Below are 19,257 nucleotides of genomic sequence, written 5' to 3'. Positions count from 1 at the left end.
CAAAAAGTTATAAGTAAATCAGGATTGATAATATTTTTGATTTATACCTCTAAGTCAAACTAAATCAAGTATAAATCATGTTACCAATCAAAGCCTTCCGCATTCCGTAAGACCTTAGTGATTTTGCAAACACAAAACTCAAACCAAATCTAAACAAACAGCAATTACCTCTTTTTTTTTTTTTTTTTTGAGCAACAGCAATCACCTCAAGATTCCATCAACTTTGAAACTATTGTCGATTAGTAAGAAATGCGACAGAATCTTTTCGAAAAAGAGGCACTGAGCAATATAATACACACAAAACATAACAATAAAAATACAACAAGAAACCCGAGGCCAACAGTGTCACAATACCACGTGAAAAGGACAGAGTTACTGACTATATCACCACTAGTTTACTCGGAAGTCTTAAGAAGCTTCACTCAAGGAGATGCATCTCTGCTATTGAAACGATACATAGTGGCAAAATCCAAACACAAACGCCGGTCCCTTTCGTCGCCCCAACCTCCCCAACCTTTGAAACCAGCTTTATAACCAGGCTGATGTTCGAACACCCGAACTCCCCATTCTTTCTTTACGTTCACAACTTTATCCGTTTCCTTAACCTCAATGTTCACGACCCCATTATCCATACAATCACCTTCCCCTCCTCTACCTTGATGCAACCCGCATTTCCCAAAGTGAACCGCACTCGTCCTAGGCCCTCTCAAGGTGTAAACCGGCGAACCAAACGAAGGGAAAACCGTCGCCCACATCGTTATATCCCAATTATAATCATCGAAGAAACAAAACTCTCTCGCCTTGTGGCGTATCTTCTCCCACACACTTCTGTTAAAAGAGTACCCAACGTTCCCCATCCTCTCCGCGACCAAACTATCAAACCCTTCCCCTCTCGACTTCACGTCAGACGGCGCCAAGTTAGCAGCAAAACAGTCAGGGCATTTCGCGCGTTTCAGCGTCGCGAGAGTCTGAATATTGCGGTAAGCGTTAGGGAAAAGAAAATGATCTTCTTCAATGAAAAGGAGGTGGCCGTCGTGATCTCTACTCTCCTCCAATCCATCCCACACAGTGTTCATCATCCACCACCAGTGATGCTTCAAAGATACAATCTTCGGAGACCGGTGGTTCCCATACTGATCCGGATCGCCTTGGCAATCCTCATCACCTTTGTTCTTGCAGTCGTTCGCCGTCGTCCCAGGGAAACTCTCTCTAAATATGTGAGGAGAGTAAGGCGAGAAGATCTGTTTCACCTGGCAGAACTTGATACTCTCCACGATCTTGTTCATCTCTTCGAAGTAACCGTCGTGGCTAACGATCAGCAACGTCTCGCTTATCCCTTCGACTTTGGATAAGCTTTCGACGGTTACTCGAAGATACTGAGGACGATTGTGCACGTACAAGACGATAACCACACGGTCTTTCCCCAGACTCGGGTACAGATCCAGATTCCTCGGTGGGAAACTGTTCCTCTTATGCAGCCTAACCGAGATTGGATTACCTCTGGCGACACTTAGCAGTGACACATTAAGGTTGGGTGCAAAATCAATGTCGGAGAAGGGATTGTTTAAAGCTGTTCTGGGTACAGAGACCAACATGAGAACTACGGAGACTGTAACTGCAAAGAGAATCCCTAAACGACATAAAGCCGTGTCTTTCAATCTCTGCTTCTTCCAAGGGGTTTCCATAGGCACAAACTAGTTAAAAAAAAAACCCCAAACTCTTAAAAGCAGCCTAAACAACCCAAACTCTAAATTTTCCAAATCTCCTTAAAACCCCTCTGCGGAATAAAGCTTCTTACTTTTTTAATTGAGGGAAGTAATCAAACCGTGAAGAAAGGATTAGAGAGACTCCAGATTTGACATTAAAGCAGTTTCTTAGAAGAAATCACGAGATGGGTGAGACATGAGATTTCATCAGGAAACGAGAAAGGAAGGAAAGGAGGAGAGAGCCTTTGTGAGTCACTGAAGAAAAGTCTTTAAGAAAGACTCCTGTTTCGTTTTTGACTCTATTGCCGAGTCTCGCGTGACTTTGGGTTTCGCATTTCATTGTCAGCTAACGATGGTTTGCTCGAATTTACATTTCTGCCATCCAATTCTGACTGCTGTTTTTTTTCTACTTTTTTTCTTTTTTTCTTTTTTTCTTTTTTTCTTTTTTTCTTTTTTTCTTTTTTGTTTCCGGAAGCTTTATAATGATACATATAATAGGCGAAGCATATGGAACACCTTTTTTTTAATAACTTGTTTGCTTAAATTGCAATCAACATTTTGTGCGAATAGTTCGTTAGGATGTACCATCATCCTCTATGACGTAATCCATTTAACCACGTTGATTAAGAAGATGCTTCTCTTTAAAGATTACTAATTGATTTTTTGGATTGACCATTTATTTCCACACCATAACTTTTATATAATAACAAATGTACACAATATTTCAACTTCGTCATAATTGCGCACAATTGCAGTATCTAAACCTATTACGGTATTACCCCTAATCAGAAAGATTGAAATCCAAAACCACACAAAATTTAAGAACGAATTAAAACCGACAAATAGCGGTTTAAAGTTGGGTTAATATTCTTTGTTTTAAAACTTAACAAAGGGCTAGCCAAATTAAACCTAAAACAACCTGATTATAACTCGATTAGAAAATTTAAACCGGAATAACCTGAAATTGAAATCCCTAAAATTTTAAATCACCAATGTACAAGAAGATGAACCAGAAATCAAAGAAGAAGAGGAAGAAGAAGATGAAGGTGTTAATGACGGACTGAACAGAAGAAGAACCGTGATGGACAATCTCTTGGTGAAGAAACTTCTCGAGCAAGAGCGTGAGAAGCTTCCATGCCACACATCTGCTTCCCAACTCTCTCCTCATCTATCTTCCCTCGGCACACCTCAGTCGTCTCTTCGCCAATCTCATCCCAATAGGAAACGCCAGGCGAGGGTCTCACCGTGTTCTTGAATTCAGAAGGAGTTTGATTCACCCCCTGTCTTCTCTTCACCTCTTGATCGACCTAGATCCATGGCTGTTTCCATTGCCATGTATCTCTCTACAATCTATGCTCCTCTCCTTCTCATTATAGATCTTAACCCTATGTGCATCGACTTGAATTAGAGATGAATATTCTATAAGCCTGTAAGATCAGTCTTGTTGAAGAAGATGACATGTTGAATTGAACCATCCGGATCGTTGTAAGAAAAAGTGTAGTTTGGCTTCATGTCTTCAGTGTAGACACTATGATTTCTCAAATGTTATAAGACAAAGAAGCACATTCCAAATTATCTGATTTCTCAAATGTATTGATGGATTTTTGATTTACGGTTCATAAGGATTATGAAATCAATTTGGGAGTTTTTTTTAGCTTTAGTAGGAGTTTGAGTCGGGCTTGAAGTTGAATCTGAGGTCTAGGTCAGGTTTTAAAATTGGTCCCAATCTCGGTATAGGTTCGGTTTAGGTTCCAAACCATTAAAACCAAGTCAAACCTTTGTTTGTGGGGTTTCGGGTTTCGATCTTTCTGATTGGGGTGGGGGGGAGGGGGTAATAGGTTTAGATACTTCAATTGTTACAACTATGACGAAGTTGAAAGATTGTGTACATTTATTAATATATGAAAATTCTGGTGTGGAAATAGGTTATTAACCCTTAATTTTTCACTAGTTCTTTATCAGTAGCATTTGATCATGCATCCCATGATGGTTAAATCACACTAGATTTTCACTTGTTCTTTAAACGTTATATTATTTTCTTAACTATTTTTTTTATCTTTAATCATTTTAAATAAAAACAGTTGTGGACAAAAAAACAATTAAAATATTGGAAATTGCATTGTATACGCTAATTTTTTTTAATAATTCACTTTATTGCTAATTTCCCTACTATACCTATACATCATGTGTCTTTTCTGTAATAATGTTTTTTTGTCCTCTGATGCAACCGGAAAACATGTATACAAAAAAAATTAGATTAATAATATTTACCTTTCACAAGTAAATCGTGTCCCTTGTAGATTCACGTAGTTTCTGAAAGTAACCTCCTTCGGTAACTATGTAGAAAGAGAATTGTCGCCCTCTCAGATTTGATCCACCGTGTCACCATCGATACTATTTTCGAAGTAGATTTCCCTAGATGAAGCCTGTATGCAACAACTCTCTTGGTTACTGACGGGAAGCTTCGTCGAATCTGAAATCTACCGAGTCTCCGAAGACGTTACCATGTGCACAAAGACGCATGCGGAAACAGACGAGACTCATGCAGCGAGAGATGTATGAACATTCTGTGCTTTCAGAATCAAGTTTGGCGAGGAAGACGGTTCAGTTCCTGACGGCGAGTTGAAGTCGCAGTTACCGTTTCGAGTTTGACGAACATATTAGAGGAGGATACTTTACGATGGTAAGTTGCTTTGCAACTTTTAAATTCTTTGAATTTGCATTCATCCATCATTGTATGTCGGAATATGGTTCCGTAAAGTAAAATAATCGGAAGCTTGGGTTTTTCTGTTTATAAGAAAATGTTACTTATATTCCATTTGCAAGTGAGTATAGTTGCATCCGTATACATGGAATAGCCTCGATAAAGATAACTATGTGAACCTCTATTGCTTTGTTTGTATAAATTTGTAAATAAAATATACTACCTATATAGGTAAGTAAAGTAGTATAAATGTCTATCTGCATAGTATATAAACGCTATTGTGGTGGACGACAGTGTTGTATATAAATTGAGTAGTACATATGTCTGTCCGCATAGTATAGAAATTGTTATGTTAATAGTATAGTATGTGCTATGAATGTTGTTCTGCAGCTCTGATGGTGAGGATTAACCACAGTTGATGTCTTGAGATTTTACATAGTTTTAAGCATGATTTCCATACTCATTTAGATCATTTAAGATGCATTTAGAGTCTAATTAGGTACATAGCATATGCATGTGTAGTATGTTAGGTTTGGAAGAACTCGAGTTGAAGTTTGCAGAGTTTGATGGGTAAACATGAAGAAAAGGGGCAAAGGCAAGAAGATGGACCAAGACGCGGACAACCAGGTCGGACTGGACCAGGCCGCGGAATCGCTCCCGAGAGATCAGCCGAGACTGACCATCCGGCGGACGGAATCCGCGGACAACACCAGTCCGCGGAATCGGACCAGAGAGCTCGAGGTTGGTGTGGTCGGCCGCAGGCGTGTACTGCGGACGAAGGCAGTCCGCAGATTCTCACCCGAGAGGTCGAGTTTTGATGGGATAGACTGGGGACCACAACCGCGGGTTGGAGCCGTCCGCGGTCGATGCAAAGACCAGCTCACCCATTTGCCTTACGGGTCAAACCCGGGTTTGTCGGGTCGACCCGGTTCGAGTTTTAAGCTACTATAAATACATTTTAGACCTAATTTTAGATCATATCTTGTTTTCTCTTAAAAATACATTGATATTTTGGAGAAAGTTTGAATCTTTAGTAATATAATCTTTCTTTCTTGAGTAATTTGAGTCTATCTCATCTTCTTAACATGATCTCTCTTGAATCTATTATGAGTTTAAGGTTAATCATGAAGATTAGTGAGTAGACTCTTTTTGGATTCATGGGTTAGGATGATTAGGATGATTAAGTGATGATCTAGAATGTTTAGAGTAGATTATTATGTTTCCTTGCTTGATTGAGTGATCTTAATGCTAATCTAGAGTTGACCATTTTAGATTAGAAATCTAGACATTTCATTGCCCGGAAGGTGTTCGATGAAATGTCTGAACCAACTCAACATGCTCTTAGCTTACCCTAGCAAATGCATTTGATGTTAGGGGGGTTTAGAAAGTTGAATGATCTGTTCTTAATGATTGCTTAATTGATACAAACCAAAGGAATTTGATGTTTGATCAATGAGAGTAAATGAACTTTTGTCTTGACAAAGAACTTGCTTAGAATTATTATCTAGACTTAGAAAATTGTGTTGATTGAATCTTTGCCATTTTAGATTAAATCTTAGTAATCTGAAATCAAATTTCTACACCCATGACTCATCCCTTATCCATTTGCTTGAAAGTTGCTAGTTAATTGTGTTAGAACCTTGTTAGCTTAATCAAATCACTTCATTACATTGATTGCATTTATCTTAAGTATGAACCTGAATTCTCTTTGAATTGAAACACTTAGAAATGTATTGACATCTAAAATACTACTTTGATTTGAATTTTGGACCCTTGAAAAGTTCATATCAAACAGTAAGCATGTGAGTTTATGTTTACATGTCAGAAAAGGAGAGAAGATGTAAACGATGAAATAAAGCTAAACATCAACATTTAATTGGATGGGTTATTCGAAACTGGGTTTGAGCTAGTTGGATAGAGTTGATAAATACACCATTCTATCTTCATACACCTCACCACTCATAGTCTCCTCAACTCTTTAAGTGGTGCAATATAATATTGTTTTGTTCTATTTTCTTTGACGAAGAATAAAATGTGATTTTATAGTGAATAAGCATATATTATGTTTTGAAGTTGTATCACAGATATAAATATTAGTTTATGCGTTAATCACACTGACACAAGTGATTTATAAACTCAATTTTATTATTTTGTTAACCACACCCATACCTATATCCAGAGGATCCGGATCCGGATCTGGATAGTAATATGTTGGATCCGTCAAAACTGAATCTGGATATGGATATCTTGATATTTTAGTCCGGATATCTGGATCCGTAATTTTTATTGATAATTACTTCAAAATAGTAATTATATATAAATTAATTTTATTTATCCTTTTTCATTTATAGTAGTATATATAAATTTTATTAAATTTGAAATAGTATATATAGAAATAATAAAAAATTATGTAAATTTTTATTTAAAAATTATTCTTAATATTTTAAAATTATTTTTATATTTATTTTAAGGATCCAAATATGGATCCGGATATCCGCCGGATATTATATTTTTTAGAAGTATATCTGACATCCGGATATCTGGGAACCCCGTATCCAGATAAGAATAATAAAAACATGGATCTGCCGAATAAAGATCCGGATCCGAATACCTTAAAATTCTCCAGATACCCGATCCGTCGAACTCTAGTTTTATCTACCTATTATGCATTATGTTGTTATCTATCTATACTATAAAGTTGAGTTTTTTTTGGCAAAAACTGACACTTGTCATGCTATCATTTGATGAAGTATATTTTTGATTTGGGGTTTGTTTTGGGTATGGGCCTGAGGTTTCTTTTTATGAAAGTTTGTTAGGCTTTAATAAGTATAGATTTAGGCCCATAAGAATAGGTTTAACGTCTTCCTGCGTTTGCCCTTCGTAACCTCAACCTACGAAATTTTTTTTTTTTTGAAACTGGCTTTCGTATTTAAATGCAGGAGAATAAAACGTTTACAGCCTAAGCTTAGTGGAGAGCAAGTACCCAAGTGCCCAAGATGGTAAGACCCATTAAGTAAAAACCCAGAAGCAGTTAGTGAAAGGAGAGAGTAACGGAAACGTCAGGAATAATCAAGACCGCCGAAACCAAGCCTGCATCATCTCAAAAGCTACGATCGCGTTTGATTGCCGGAGAGATTCAATCTTGTTACGTATCTGGCGGTCAATTGTTGTGTAGATCGTATCAACAGATCGGAAGGTACCCGCATGCAGTCTGGTGTTTCGCTCGTTCCAAATCGAGGTAGAGATAAAGCGATCATTTGGTTTAGGGAGGCATTCCAGTTATCAAACCAAAACCGCCCCGATCGCCCATTCTGGATCTGAAGTCGGATGAGCGGAAACACCACACTCTTGAGCTTGAGAAGTTTGTTTGAAAGCCAGGAGAAGGAAGTCTTTGGGTTTGTGGTCCAGTGGTTCAAGGAGGTTGTGAACCTACGAAATTTTGCCGAGATCAAAGACGATGATTTGTAAATGTGGACATCCTCCTCCTCGACTCTAAGGTTTTTCCGGCATTGAAACACTTAATTATGGAACCTTTTCAAACATCAGCTTTTTTTGGGTCAAACATAAACTTAGTTGGATGAATATGGATTCGTTTGTTGATTTTTTTTTTTCAATTTTTCCGGCCTTACAACTTTTAATTATCGATCCTTTATATACATAAAAAATTATTTATATGAGATTAAACATATTACAGTGATGAATACATATTATTTCACTAACCTTTTTACAAATTTCCGGCGTAAAAAACTTTTAGTTATCGAGCCTTTTTATACAGAAACTTAAGTTTATATATATGATAATATGAGACCATATTTTGGATTCGTACGTTCACTTTGTTTCAATTTGTTCATGTACGTTCACCGTTTGAATACCTTCAAGCATCTTTTCAAGGAGGGCTCAATGTACGTCAGCAGGTTTGATGTGACTCGGAGCAATCTAAACTTCATGCTGTCCGACTCTCCACTATCCATCCGACTCAATGACTCAACCACTTTCAAAGAGAAAACCGTACCGAATAGTCCACACTTTCAAGGCAAAGACCTTGTCATGGTTACCATTAAAATCAATAGGTATCTATTACTTTCTTATAGATCCTTCTATACATTGATAATTGTAGCACACTTTGAGTATTTTCTACTCTTTTTGACTTTGAAAGTGATTTACCTGTGACCTTGATTGTATTCGATTCTCAAACTTTGTCCTTTCAGAAACAAGTTCATGGCTTACGAGGTGATCCCATGGTTGTTGCAACAAGCATAAATCCCAAGCTTATAGGAAGGTATTCCTTTGATTACATCTTCTTCTTTTTGGTTAAATTTGTTCCACCCAAAAGCTCTTTGAAACTCACAACAACCACCAATTTGCAGGCTGTTTGTTCCTGAATGCCACAGCAGGAACACGATTATATTTCGACAAGGTGACTGATGCAGGCGAGAGTTACTATTATTAGTGAGTCTTTCATCATTCCTATTACATTACATCTCTAAACGCTAACATCCGAGCCTCTGAGGCTGGTACCTCTCTCTCTTACCCCAAAGCATCATCAACCAGATTGATACTCTTATGTTTAATACTCTCAATTTAAAACATTGGTCTTATAGGCTGGAGATGGAGAGAACCCAGGAGATAGTCAGCTCCCTCGTTTTTTTTTGCAGACATTGCATGCAAGAGCTACACATTCCAGGTCAGATTTATCGACTACAATTTCAGTGCTAAACATCTAACGTTCACTGTCTCACGCATCATGGAAGAGGGGGACGTCTTCCCCTCCCTGACTTTGTTACTGATGTAAGTTTATAGCTACATTTAATATCACTCTTTCGACCATACAAATAATAATATGTGTGTTCATTTTAGGAGGAGGGCAACAATGGTCCTGGAGATGATATGCCTGGGATGACCTCATTGTCTACCGAGGTGTGCGTTGGTGGTGATAAAAAGGATAAAGGACCAACTCTTGAAACAACTTCAATTGGTCTCATCACCAAAAACTCTCATGGCACATCATCTTCCAAGTTCACCAAGAAGGCACACATCACATAGGTTGCGAGGATGCAATATGTGGCTACATTAATTAGTATCTATTTGAATAATGCTTACGAACCATTGTCGGATTTTGACTACTCTGCTATGTTTTTCTCAATGAATCTTATATATTATGTTTAAGTTTTAACTAATGGTTATATTACTCCCAAGTCATTCAACAACTTAAGTTTTATATATATATGTACACAGCACTACAATTCATTCAAAATATTAAAAAAAAACAAGTAAATCACATTTAAAAAAATAAAACTAATATGTGTGATGTAAGGAACTACATATAATAGGTTGACCATATATCTACGTTTTAAAAAATAAGACCACGAGTTGTTCGTTTCTCCAAATGTAACACTCTCGATACAAATTACTCTTTACATTTCAAGTAATATTTTGACAAAATTATGCAATCCGGTTTATTTTTTTTTTTTTAATAACCGAGTGTCCTGGCCCCACCGTGGTGGTCCAGACTAGAGACCGAACCCTTTAGCGGCGCGGACGCACACCCGAGGGTGGGTCATGGCCAGGCAACGGTCTTCGGTCTCGGGCGCCAGAGCAAGTCCGCATGTAATTTCCCTGGTGGCCAGTGCGAGTCAAACCCGGGGCCGTACTTGCAGCCGCAAGCCGTTTACCACCAGACTAACTCGTCCTTTATGCAATCCGGTTTATGTCTTAGATCAAAGTTCAAACGTCTTCCAGCATATTAACAGAATTCAAGACTCTTTTTGAGCAACAAAGGTGCATACCTATACATGTTGTCCATGAGAACCCTCTCTTTCGAGATGAAAAACTCACTATGTGACCTCCCTTTAGTACGAAAGAAGTCTTACATAACTAATATGATCTTCATATTGCCACCAAAAAGATGTCGTCTCAATGCACTGGAAAATCGTTGCACTGATCGTTTTTGCTATAATCAAATGGAGAAATTCTTACGCTTCGTTTCAACATAGAATCAACACCCAAAGTCATTCGGCCAATCTCATACTTCACGATTTACATTGTCTACAGTTTTCATTTACTTTCCTCTTTGTTACAGTTTTCCTCTATCAATATTACTCGATCCTTTAAAATATATACTTGGACGTTTAATTATTAAAGCTTAAGAAAACTGCATGCTAGGATTCAACGATTTATAAAAACCAAAACTTCTTCCTCTTACCAAATACAGAGCTATATAATATGTCTGCTATAAGATATTAATTTCTTAAAGCTAATAGCCATACTGTCCACTTCCAAGATCTTGTATACATGCATATAATACAATGACATAAGTACAAAACCCAAAACTTCTCCCAACTACAAAATTATTTAAACCCAAACTACCAATTTTTCGAAATCCCATTCCAAATTAAGAAAACAGAAAAACAATGACCACATCGACTATTGGTTCAAAATTTTGAAAGGCCAACAAGACCTTCTCAAATCCCACGACTTCTTTGATATATGTTGTTACTCCGCTTCTTCTCCAATTCAAACTCCTCTCTTAAAAAAAATTCACAAGTATTAAATATAGCCCTCCGATTTCGGTTTCCTGAAACTGAACCGTCAGTTTTCAGGTAACCGAAATTTTGAAAACTAATTCTGAAATTAACCGAATTATATTTTGGTTTGGTTCGGTTCAGTTATCGGTTAAATTTGGTTTCACTTTTTTCCGAAATTAACCGATTTTTTTTTTTGGTTTTGGTTAGTTTCAATATAATTTTCAAAAAAAGTGGGATATTTTTGGTTAAATTCAGTTGTTTTGGTTAAATTCGGTTTTTTTCATTTTACAGTAAATTTGGTTTGGTTTTTTGGTTATTTTCGGGTATTTTTGGTTTTTAATTTTTTTTCTTTTGAAATACGAAAACCGTACCGAATTGAACCAAAAACCAAATTATTTTTCAAAATCCTTGAACTCAAAACTGTGATCGGACCAAAAACTAAATATTTCGATTCAGTTTGGTTCGGTTCGGCTTGGACAAAAACCGCATGGATAATTATATCCTATAAGCAAGCTTTAGAAACAAATAAAATAACTTATATCACATCTTATTCCCTTTCCAGTTCAACTCATGCATTCAACTCCTTCCTCAAAAAATTAATAAAAACTAACATTATTATCCTACAAATCACTTCCCTAGACAAACCTAGCACAACAACCAACCAAAGCTTCCAAATTTCCTATAACCTAAATAATAAGGAATAGGAAGACATATCCCATGCATAGCGCGGAACGACCACTAATTATTATTATATAAAGTTTCGAGTTACAGCGTGAGAAATAGTTATAATGGGCCAAACACTCTTCAAATAGTTACTTAACACATGAAAGTCAAAGTTTCCTCATAGAACATTTGTACAAAGACCTTAGTGATTACATAAAAACAAAACTAAATGAGAAACATATAGTCTGCAGAATACTTATGTCTGTGGAATAAAGAGGATATGAAGTATGATCAATCACCCCACCGTAACAAACCATGAATATCTATTTGGAGAAAATGGAAAGACCTAGTTTTGAGATGGAATTATTTGAGCAGATTAAAGACTAAACCTTTTAGGTCTCTTAGGGTCAACGACCCAAAGCTCAGCGAATTTATCAGGAGCCATGGCTTTCTTAGCCTCTATTGATTCCAAATTCGAAGACCCATCAACGGACATGTTGTGCCCGTGTCTAGTCTAGGTCTCAGTTCTCAGCCTCAGAAAACGGGTTCTCGGACTTAGGAGTAGATGGTCCAGCCGAGTCAGATCCGGATCCGAGTTTCTAAATGTCTATGTATGAGCAGAAGAAGTCATCATCGGATCCAAGCTCGTTGAACCCTCTGAATGTTTCAGGTCTAGATCTTCAGGTAAACGGAACTGAACCTCTGAATATGCTCGCCGGTAGTACAGACCGCCTAACGGAATCGTCGTTGGAGTAAGATTAGCTAGAGGTGGGCATTGAACAGCGGCCGGCTCTAAAATCAGCAAGCAGGGTGAAGGAGTGTTAGAGCTGATAATTTGCAGAGATTGTACTTCTAGATTTCGTAGATATGGGGGTGTTCATTGCTGCAAGCATGTAAATCTAGAGGACTGGACTGTCTACAGTCATATCCAATAAACCGAAATAAAAGAAACAAAAAGATTTGTTTAGTTGAATGTTTTGTAGGTGACACGTGGCAAAAAAGGGAAGTAGGAGAGGTGAGGCGGCGCTCTAAGGAGCTTTTCTGAGCAACTTTATTAATATAGATATGGAAAGTTCTACAAACATGTAGAAAATATTTCAATGAAGAATACTCTCCACCAAAAAACTACAAATCTTGTTTTAAAAACCAAATGAAAACCCAAAAAGGAGAAAAAAAAATTAACTTTAACCTGACAAAAAACATCGACAACAAAAGAACACAAATAATCTTCACAAATAGTATTAATGAACACACTGTCAACACAAACCGACTATGCATATTCGTTAATTGTGTAGTAGAATGTCTGATATTTGTAAGAAATTTTTTATTAAACAAATTTGTAAAAAAATATAATTATTGATGTTGTGAATTTATGGATGGACGTTTGGTAAGTTAAAAATTGTATATTGATTGAATATTCAGAGGTTTTTATATTACAATGGTAAAAAATATTTTTGATTAACTACATTATAAAATCTCTTAATGAATTCGGATGGAAAAAAATGTTATAGCTACCCATGAATAGAGACTGTCTGATGTTGTAGCTATTTGTCAGAATTGTGGAGCCGTTATTATGGAAGTCTCAACGAGGATCAGATTTGCATTTATCAATTGGATGTATATTTTGTTTATGAGGGATTTGTTATTTTATTTACATATGCGAGGTGAGTAAAATATTTCAAAGCAGCCGAATAATGTTTATATTGTTTGAATACACAAATTGAATGGCTAATAGTTGGAGCACAAAATATAAAATTTTGTAGAGTGGGTTTTATATGGAATATATAATGTCTTTTATTTGCTTGTAATAGTAAGATTGGTTGCATATTTTCATGTTATTGGGGAGATATGTTACTACGGCATTTGTTGTTGTGAGTGTTGTTAAGTAACACTTGTGTTTTTTACATGTACTTAGTTCATTGACTTTATTGATGTCTTTCGAACATTAATATCATGTCGTTTTTCTTTTGTGTCCTTCCTAATTTGTCCAAGTATATTTTTCCGAGTGCCATTTCACTCATACATAACTTGCTAATGCAAAAAAAAAGCTTGTTAATGCGGTAGGTGAACGACATTGATATATAAACTTTTTGCGGCTGTTTGGAGATAATAGACTCCTAGACAGTGTTGTTTTAATAGAAATATTCTTATTTGTCTTTGACATAGTGAATCTTAGCGTTTCTGGCGGAAAGGTATTTGGTAGTCTAGTCGTAATAGTTTGTAAGTGATGCAAATAGATGGTCTGCCAAGAGGTTGATGTTGATTTTTTTTATAGAAGCGGTTGTCATGAATGAAATTGGCTAATACTGGTAAAGATTCCCTGCACGCCGGATCCTTCCTTAAGACAGTTAAAACATTGGCCTTAGGCCATATCTAATTATCTACGGTTCTGTGGTTCTAGTGTAGTTGTATTATGAAATCCTTGAATGTCTTTCCTTTCATTATTTACAAACTTCAACATCTGATATGTTCTTTTATATATATATATATATATATAGCCGCAAAATTAATGTGCAACTTTTAGCAAAATCTCTGCAAATATGTTGATTTCCTCGAAGTGTCCTCTAGATAATTACCATGAACATTATGTGAGGACTATTTTAACTATCTATCAAACCAAATATTTTGTTTCATAGCGGTAAGGTTCTATTCCTTGCATAGAGAAGTTGCGTGAGTTGAACTTAAAACAGAATGATCTTCTTCTTTTTTTGACTTCTCACACAACATAACCAGCACTAACGGCATGTAAGCTTGGTGTGATATAACCTTGTTTAAAGTAGTTTCATAGTCCATATGTCATTTGGTGTTGCGTTTTGTTTTTATGACCTTGGTATTCGGAGCCTCGAGAGGATCCGACTAACGTCAATGACCGTCCACCGGAGCTTAGCCGGAGAGCCCGCCGAGACATCCAGGAGGGCTGGTGATCACCCCATGTAAATCCCACCAGTGGACACACGTTAGCAGGCTTCTCCGTATTGGGCCCGAAAATCCCTCAAGATAATCACCTCTCAGCGGCACTCATAACTTCCCAGATTGAGTTTAACCATTGGACCACTAACACGTGGTGTTGCGTTTTCTTCCTCTCTGGTGTTGCATTAGGTTTATTTTTCTGGTATTTGTTTATATGTATTTTCTGTCACCAAATAAAAATTGGTATAAAACGCCCGAAAAAAAAATTCTCATGAATACTCACTTTTTGTAACGCATTAACTTTCATTTCTAATAATATTTACATTATTCGCAAAAAGGCCCCATGCATAATCCAATGGATAAATGAGCTACACATTCACGGTTTATAAAATCCACTCTCGTAATTATCATAGACTTCATAGAACATTCATTATTTATAAGATAAATTCTTCGTTTTCTTTTCAAAACACTAGAAGGTTAACAAGAATCCAAATTAAATGATGATGAAAACTATGTTGAAACATATTATATCACCTCGCTTTAGAAATCTTTAATAAAATATTTCGTATAATTTTTAAATCAGTTGACTAATGTATTTAATCTTTTAATCATAAGGTTGTTGCAGATCATATATAGTTATTTCTAAGTGAATTGATAATAAGTAGAATGAGTAATATCTTTTTATACACTACTCGTTAATGTTACAACAAGTTCCCATCAAAGAGTTTTTGAATTATTGACGATGAAAAGCTTATTTACACGACAACAACTGTCGTCTTCTCTGCTCCCAAATTAACATTATTTTCATTGACTGTTGGTGGCTGTTCATCATGGATTGCGATAACAACATGAGGAGAGTTATTGCATTCTTCCGCGTTGTCACCCTCTAGAACAGGCTTTACAGTTCCCTTATGAAGTAGGTGATGTTATCCTAACTCCGGTGATAATTTTGGATCCAGAGTCTCTTTAAAGTGTGCCAGAACTGAAAGTTCTTCCACAGCCTCAGAGATCTTCTCGACGTAATTCACGATGTAGATCAATGTTGACGCCATTGTGACTCCTGGAATGATCTCCAAGAGATCTTTATCTGTCTCCGGGAAAGATAATTTGAGTGCAAGCCTTAGGTTTTCTATGGCATTTTTGGAGTTTTTAATGTGTGTATTCACACAAACATGGTATCTGCTCATTGTTTTGATAGATTTGGCTATGGCTTTTAGGGCTTCGCCAGCTTCTCTGCTCATAATCGAGCATGGCTCTAGAATCTTGCTTATGAAGTCTTGCGGTGCCTGCTTGCATCACACGTAAAAAAAAACATGCAAATTATCAAATATTTTTGTAACGTAGCTTATAATTTATTTGTTTAAATATAACATACTATATTTATGTGATTTCGTCGTACTAATTTTTTTGGTAACATAACTTATAATTTATTTGTTTAAATATAACATACTAAATTTAAATATAACAAACAAGTTATCAATTTATTTGTTTAAATACAACATACTAAATTTATATGATTTCTGACGACGAACCTTAGCGTCAGAGAGAACACAGGCATTGAGAACTTCGAAATGAATGGCGCATTGGCGAACGAGTCCTGCGATCTTAAAGTACTTTGTCCATGGATGGCTTAACCTGAATCGGCCATGTCCTGGTTCCCATCTCGCAAGATTCGCCTGCAAAACAAAACAAAAAGTTTATATTAGAACTTGATAATAGTAAATAGTTAATGATGAACATGTACACGTTTGAACATTATTTATTGTATGAGTTTTGAAAAATATACCAAAGTATCTTCAGTGGTTTCTGATGTTAGAATGCCTTTGTACTCTCGAACGCTCGAGTTTGTCTCCTTTGAAGTCTTCTCGGATGATGGAAAATATTCACCCTCGAAACCTTTTTTACAGATATCAAAACACGTATGCATGCATAAGTTATAGATTTATATATTTCATTTTATACCGAGAATAAAGCAATTGTAAGTCACCTTCTAAGGAGTTAGCGAGTTTGATAATGTTGTTAGCAACCAGCTTGTGAAGATCTTCGCCTGCCCATACAGGAAAAACGAAGATCGACACAAGGATGCATATTGTTCCACCAATGAGAATAGTCGATAGTCTTTGATATGCAATAACCAATATTTCATCTGTACGGTACCCCGAAACAGCAACCATGCTAAATGTAAGTATGAATATCAAGGCACCATAGTCATATCTCTGTTTAATCCTTGGGAAAAACCGCGAAAATGTCACAGCTGAACCTAGTGAGAACACTAATATCCCAAGAACAATAGGCTCTGCTTTGTGTCCACACAATCGAGCAAGGTGTACTGCACCAACCCCTAAGGCACCGGCTATTAATGTTGCGAAAGCTCTGTTTAAACCTTTTGAAAGTGTCCCACCTATAAGAAGAAAAATGTTTTATGTAGCTTTGTTTTAAGCAAAAGTCGTGTGGTTTAATAGACTTAGTGACTTACCAACAGTGAACTCGGAGACCACGACTACGGTTACTATTGCCCACATACCGGAAACCCCAAAGCTATTATAGAGTGGCCTTACATAGTACAACATTGAAACTAATGTGAGAGAAACTCCCACTTTTATGGAATGGATGATCCTTCTTGGGTCATCTTTCCCAAACTTTTGCACATGCTTTATGCGCTTGGTGACACCGTCTTTGAGGTTGCTAGGGAAATCCTTAAGCCTTTGCAAGAAACATGCCTTCTTTACTTGAGCATTCAAATCCATTTCCATCAATGGAAGTGTTAAAGCTTGTGAAATTGGCTAATATTCGTATAACTTTTGGGGTGTGTGTGGTGCTTATATGTGGGATAGTTTTGGGCTAATATTTATAGGTAGAAAAGGCATAATATGTGAAACGACATATTTTCATTGCTGACTAAGCTTGCATCTAAACCTATATCTATATTATTAAAAGAGAAGTACTCATTTGAAAATGTTCTTACTTCATTAGTTAAACTACCTATTTTTTTGCTTATCTTTTTCAGTTGCATTTATTAAATATCATAAAACGAATAAAACTACCTAATTTATTACTTATCTTTTCAGTTAAATTAATGAAATATGCTTAAATGAATTTAAACTTCCTATTTTATTGTTTGTCTTTTTCAGTTACCTTAACGAAATATCCTTAAATAAATTTGGACATAATGTAATTTAATCAACCAAAAAAACTCATGAGTTATCCTTACGTGCATAATTTTAATAATAAAGATTTTAAAAAATGTGCATCATTAAAATGTTACCTAAAACATGCAGCACTAATATATAACATGCATCAATAAAAGTAGAATTTGACTCATACAATTGTACGGATATTATTTTCAGTTGATTAAATTTAAAAATAATTATTTATTCAAAAAATATTTAAGAATAGCTATGCTTTTAAAATCTATATTATTAAAAGAGAAGTACCTATTTGAAAATGTTCTTACTTCATTAATTAAACTCTTTTTTTTTTACTTGTCTTTTTCAGTTGCATTTATGAAATATCCTAAAACGAATAAAACTGCCTAATTTATTACTTGTCTTTTCAGTTACATTAATGAAATATACTTAAATGAATCTAAACTTCCTATTTTACGTTTGTCTTTTTCAGTTATCTTAATGAAATATCCTTAAATAAATTTGGACATAATGTCATTTAATCAACCAAAAAACTCATGAGTTATCCTTACGTGCATAATTTTAATAATGGAGATTTTTAAAAACGTGCATCATTAAAATGTTACTTAAAACATGCAACACTAATATATAACATGCATCAATAAAACTAGAATTTAACTCACACAATTGTACGAATATTATTTTCAGTTGATTAAATTTAAAAATAATTATTTATTCAAAAAATATTTAAGAATGACTATGTTTTTAAAAATTATATGGTATTATTTGCTCATAACTCATTTGTCATTTGATAAATTGTTAGAAACAAAATTTTAGCATAATATAACTCAGTTGTCATTTGCTAAATTTATGGTTTTTATTTATATTTTTTATTATTAAATTATAATATTTTCATTTTATATTTGAAAGATAAATGGATTTTTTTTCAAACAATATTTTTGTAAATGTATTTTTTAAAAAATAATCAATTAAAATTGTTATTATCATTGAATATCATTATTTTTGACATAATTTGAGTTTTCGTTTACATCAAAACTTATCCTATTGTAGGATAATTTTAATTTAAAATGTAATTTTCATATTTGTCAAACAAATTCTAAAAATATTTTTTAAATATTTTGTTCTAATTGTTAAAAAAATATTGAGTTGCATTTCAAATAAAAAGGTAAAGATATTAAAAATATTCTAATTAAAATATGTAAAATTTAATATAGTTTTAAGGAAATGGTCAAACTAAAAAAATTACACATAAAATAATCATGATTTTTGTTAACTGGACGGATCATTATTTATATGATATCGCACACGAAAAAAAAATTTCTGTTTTTAAAATTATCTAATTAACTCTATACTCATTTTTTTTATATGATATCACACATTCATAAAAAAAATAGATAGTTTAAGATGCAAAAAAAATATTTATTTAATGAATATAATATGAACGAATATTGCAAATACATCATTTAATAAAATAAATAATTAAAAATTGAAAATTCATAGCGGCGCTGGCGCGCGGATCAGGGTCTAGTTTTATCTTAAAGTCTTGATTTCTAATGATATAAATACTAAAGATATAAAAAGTGATGGTCACTACTTTCCTTATA

At 35.1% G+C, this 19,257-nt stretch overlaps 2 protein-coding genes and 1 long non-coding RNA gene across 4 annotated transcripts; 1 reads left to right on the top strand and 2 right to left on the bottom strand.

The window, feature by feature from the left end:
- Nucleotides 1-219: 219 nt before the first annotated feature.
- On the bottom strand, nt 220-2,151 carry LOC106426753 (alpha-1,6-mannosyl-glycoprotein 2-beta-N-acetylglucosaminyltransferase-like). Its single transcript, XM_013867483.3, has one exon. It carries the CDS (start codon nt 1,683-1,685, stop codon nt 423-425), a length of 1,263 nt encoding a protein of 420 aa, XP_013722937.1. The 5' UTR covers nt 1,686-2,151; the 3' UTR covers nt 220-422.
- A 5,582-nt stretch (nt 2,152-7,733) lies between these two features.
- Nucleotides 7,734-13,002, top strand: LOC106426755. 2 transcript variants are annotated; one of them, XR_007320748.1, is made up of 6 exons: nt 7,734-7,907; nt 8,325-8,480; nt 8,619-8,689; nt 8,778-8,859; nt 9,012-9,198; nt 9,268-13,002. It is a non-coding gene; the product is annotated as an uncharacterized LOC106426755 (long non-coding RNA). The 2 variants fall into 2 exon arrangements; XR_001285373.3 differs by having other exon boundaries at nt 7,734-8,480.
- Nucleotides 13,003-15,165: 2,163 nt separating this feature from the next.
- On the bottom strand, nt 15,166-17,485 carry LOC106426740 (aluminum-activated malate transporter 8). The gene is made up of 5 exons (XM_022698211.2): nt 16,984-17,485; nt 16,495-16,908; nt 16,294-16,403; nt 16,040-16,183; nt 15,166-15,793 (listed from the first exon to the last, which is right to left on the bottom strand). Exons 1-5 carry the CDS (start codon nt 17,258-17,260, stop codon nt 15,434-15,436), a joined length of 1,305 nt encoding a protein of 434 aa, XP_022553932.2. The 5' UTR covers nt 17,261-17,485; the 3' UTR covers nt 15,166-15,433.
- Between the last annotated feature and the right edge of the window lie 1,772 nt (nt 17,486-19,257).

Source organism: Brassica napus, chromosome C3 (genome assembly GCF_020379485.1).
Source record: "Brassica napus cultivar Da-Ae chromosome C3, Da-Ae, whole genome shotgun sequence".
Classification (NCBI taxonomy): domain Eukaryota; kingdom Viridiplantae; phylum Streptophyta; class Magnoliopsida; order Brassicales; family Brassicaceae; genus Brassica; species Brassica napus.
The sequence above is the reverse complement of the archived record's forward strand: the minus strand, read 5'-3'. Positions and strand labels throughout refer to the sequence as shown.

Excerpts from the sequence above, each read along its gene's own strand:
- LOC106426753 (XM_013867483.3), bottom strand. The coding sequence starts at position 1,685 with ATGGAAACCCCTTGGAAGAAGCAGAGATTGAAAGACACGGCTTTATGT.
- LOC106426740 (XM_022698211.2), bottom strand. The coding sequence starts at position 17,260 with ATGGAAATGGATTTGAATGCTCAAGTAAAGAAGGCATGTTTCTTGCAA. Across the intron at positions 16,909-16,983 it reads GGTCTCCGAGTTCACTGTTG|GTGGGACACTTTCAAAAGGT; the intron begins GTAAGTCACTAA and ends TTCTTCTTATAG. Across the intron at positions 16,404-16,494 it reads ACTCGCTAACTCCTTAGAAG|GTTTCGAGGGTGAATATTTT; the intron begins GTGACTTACAAT and ends TCTGTAAAAAAG.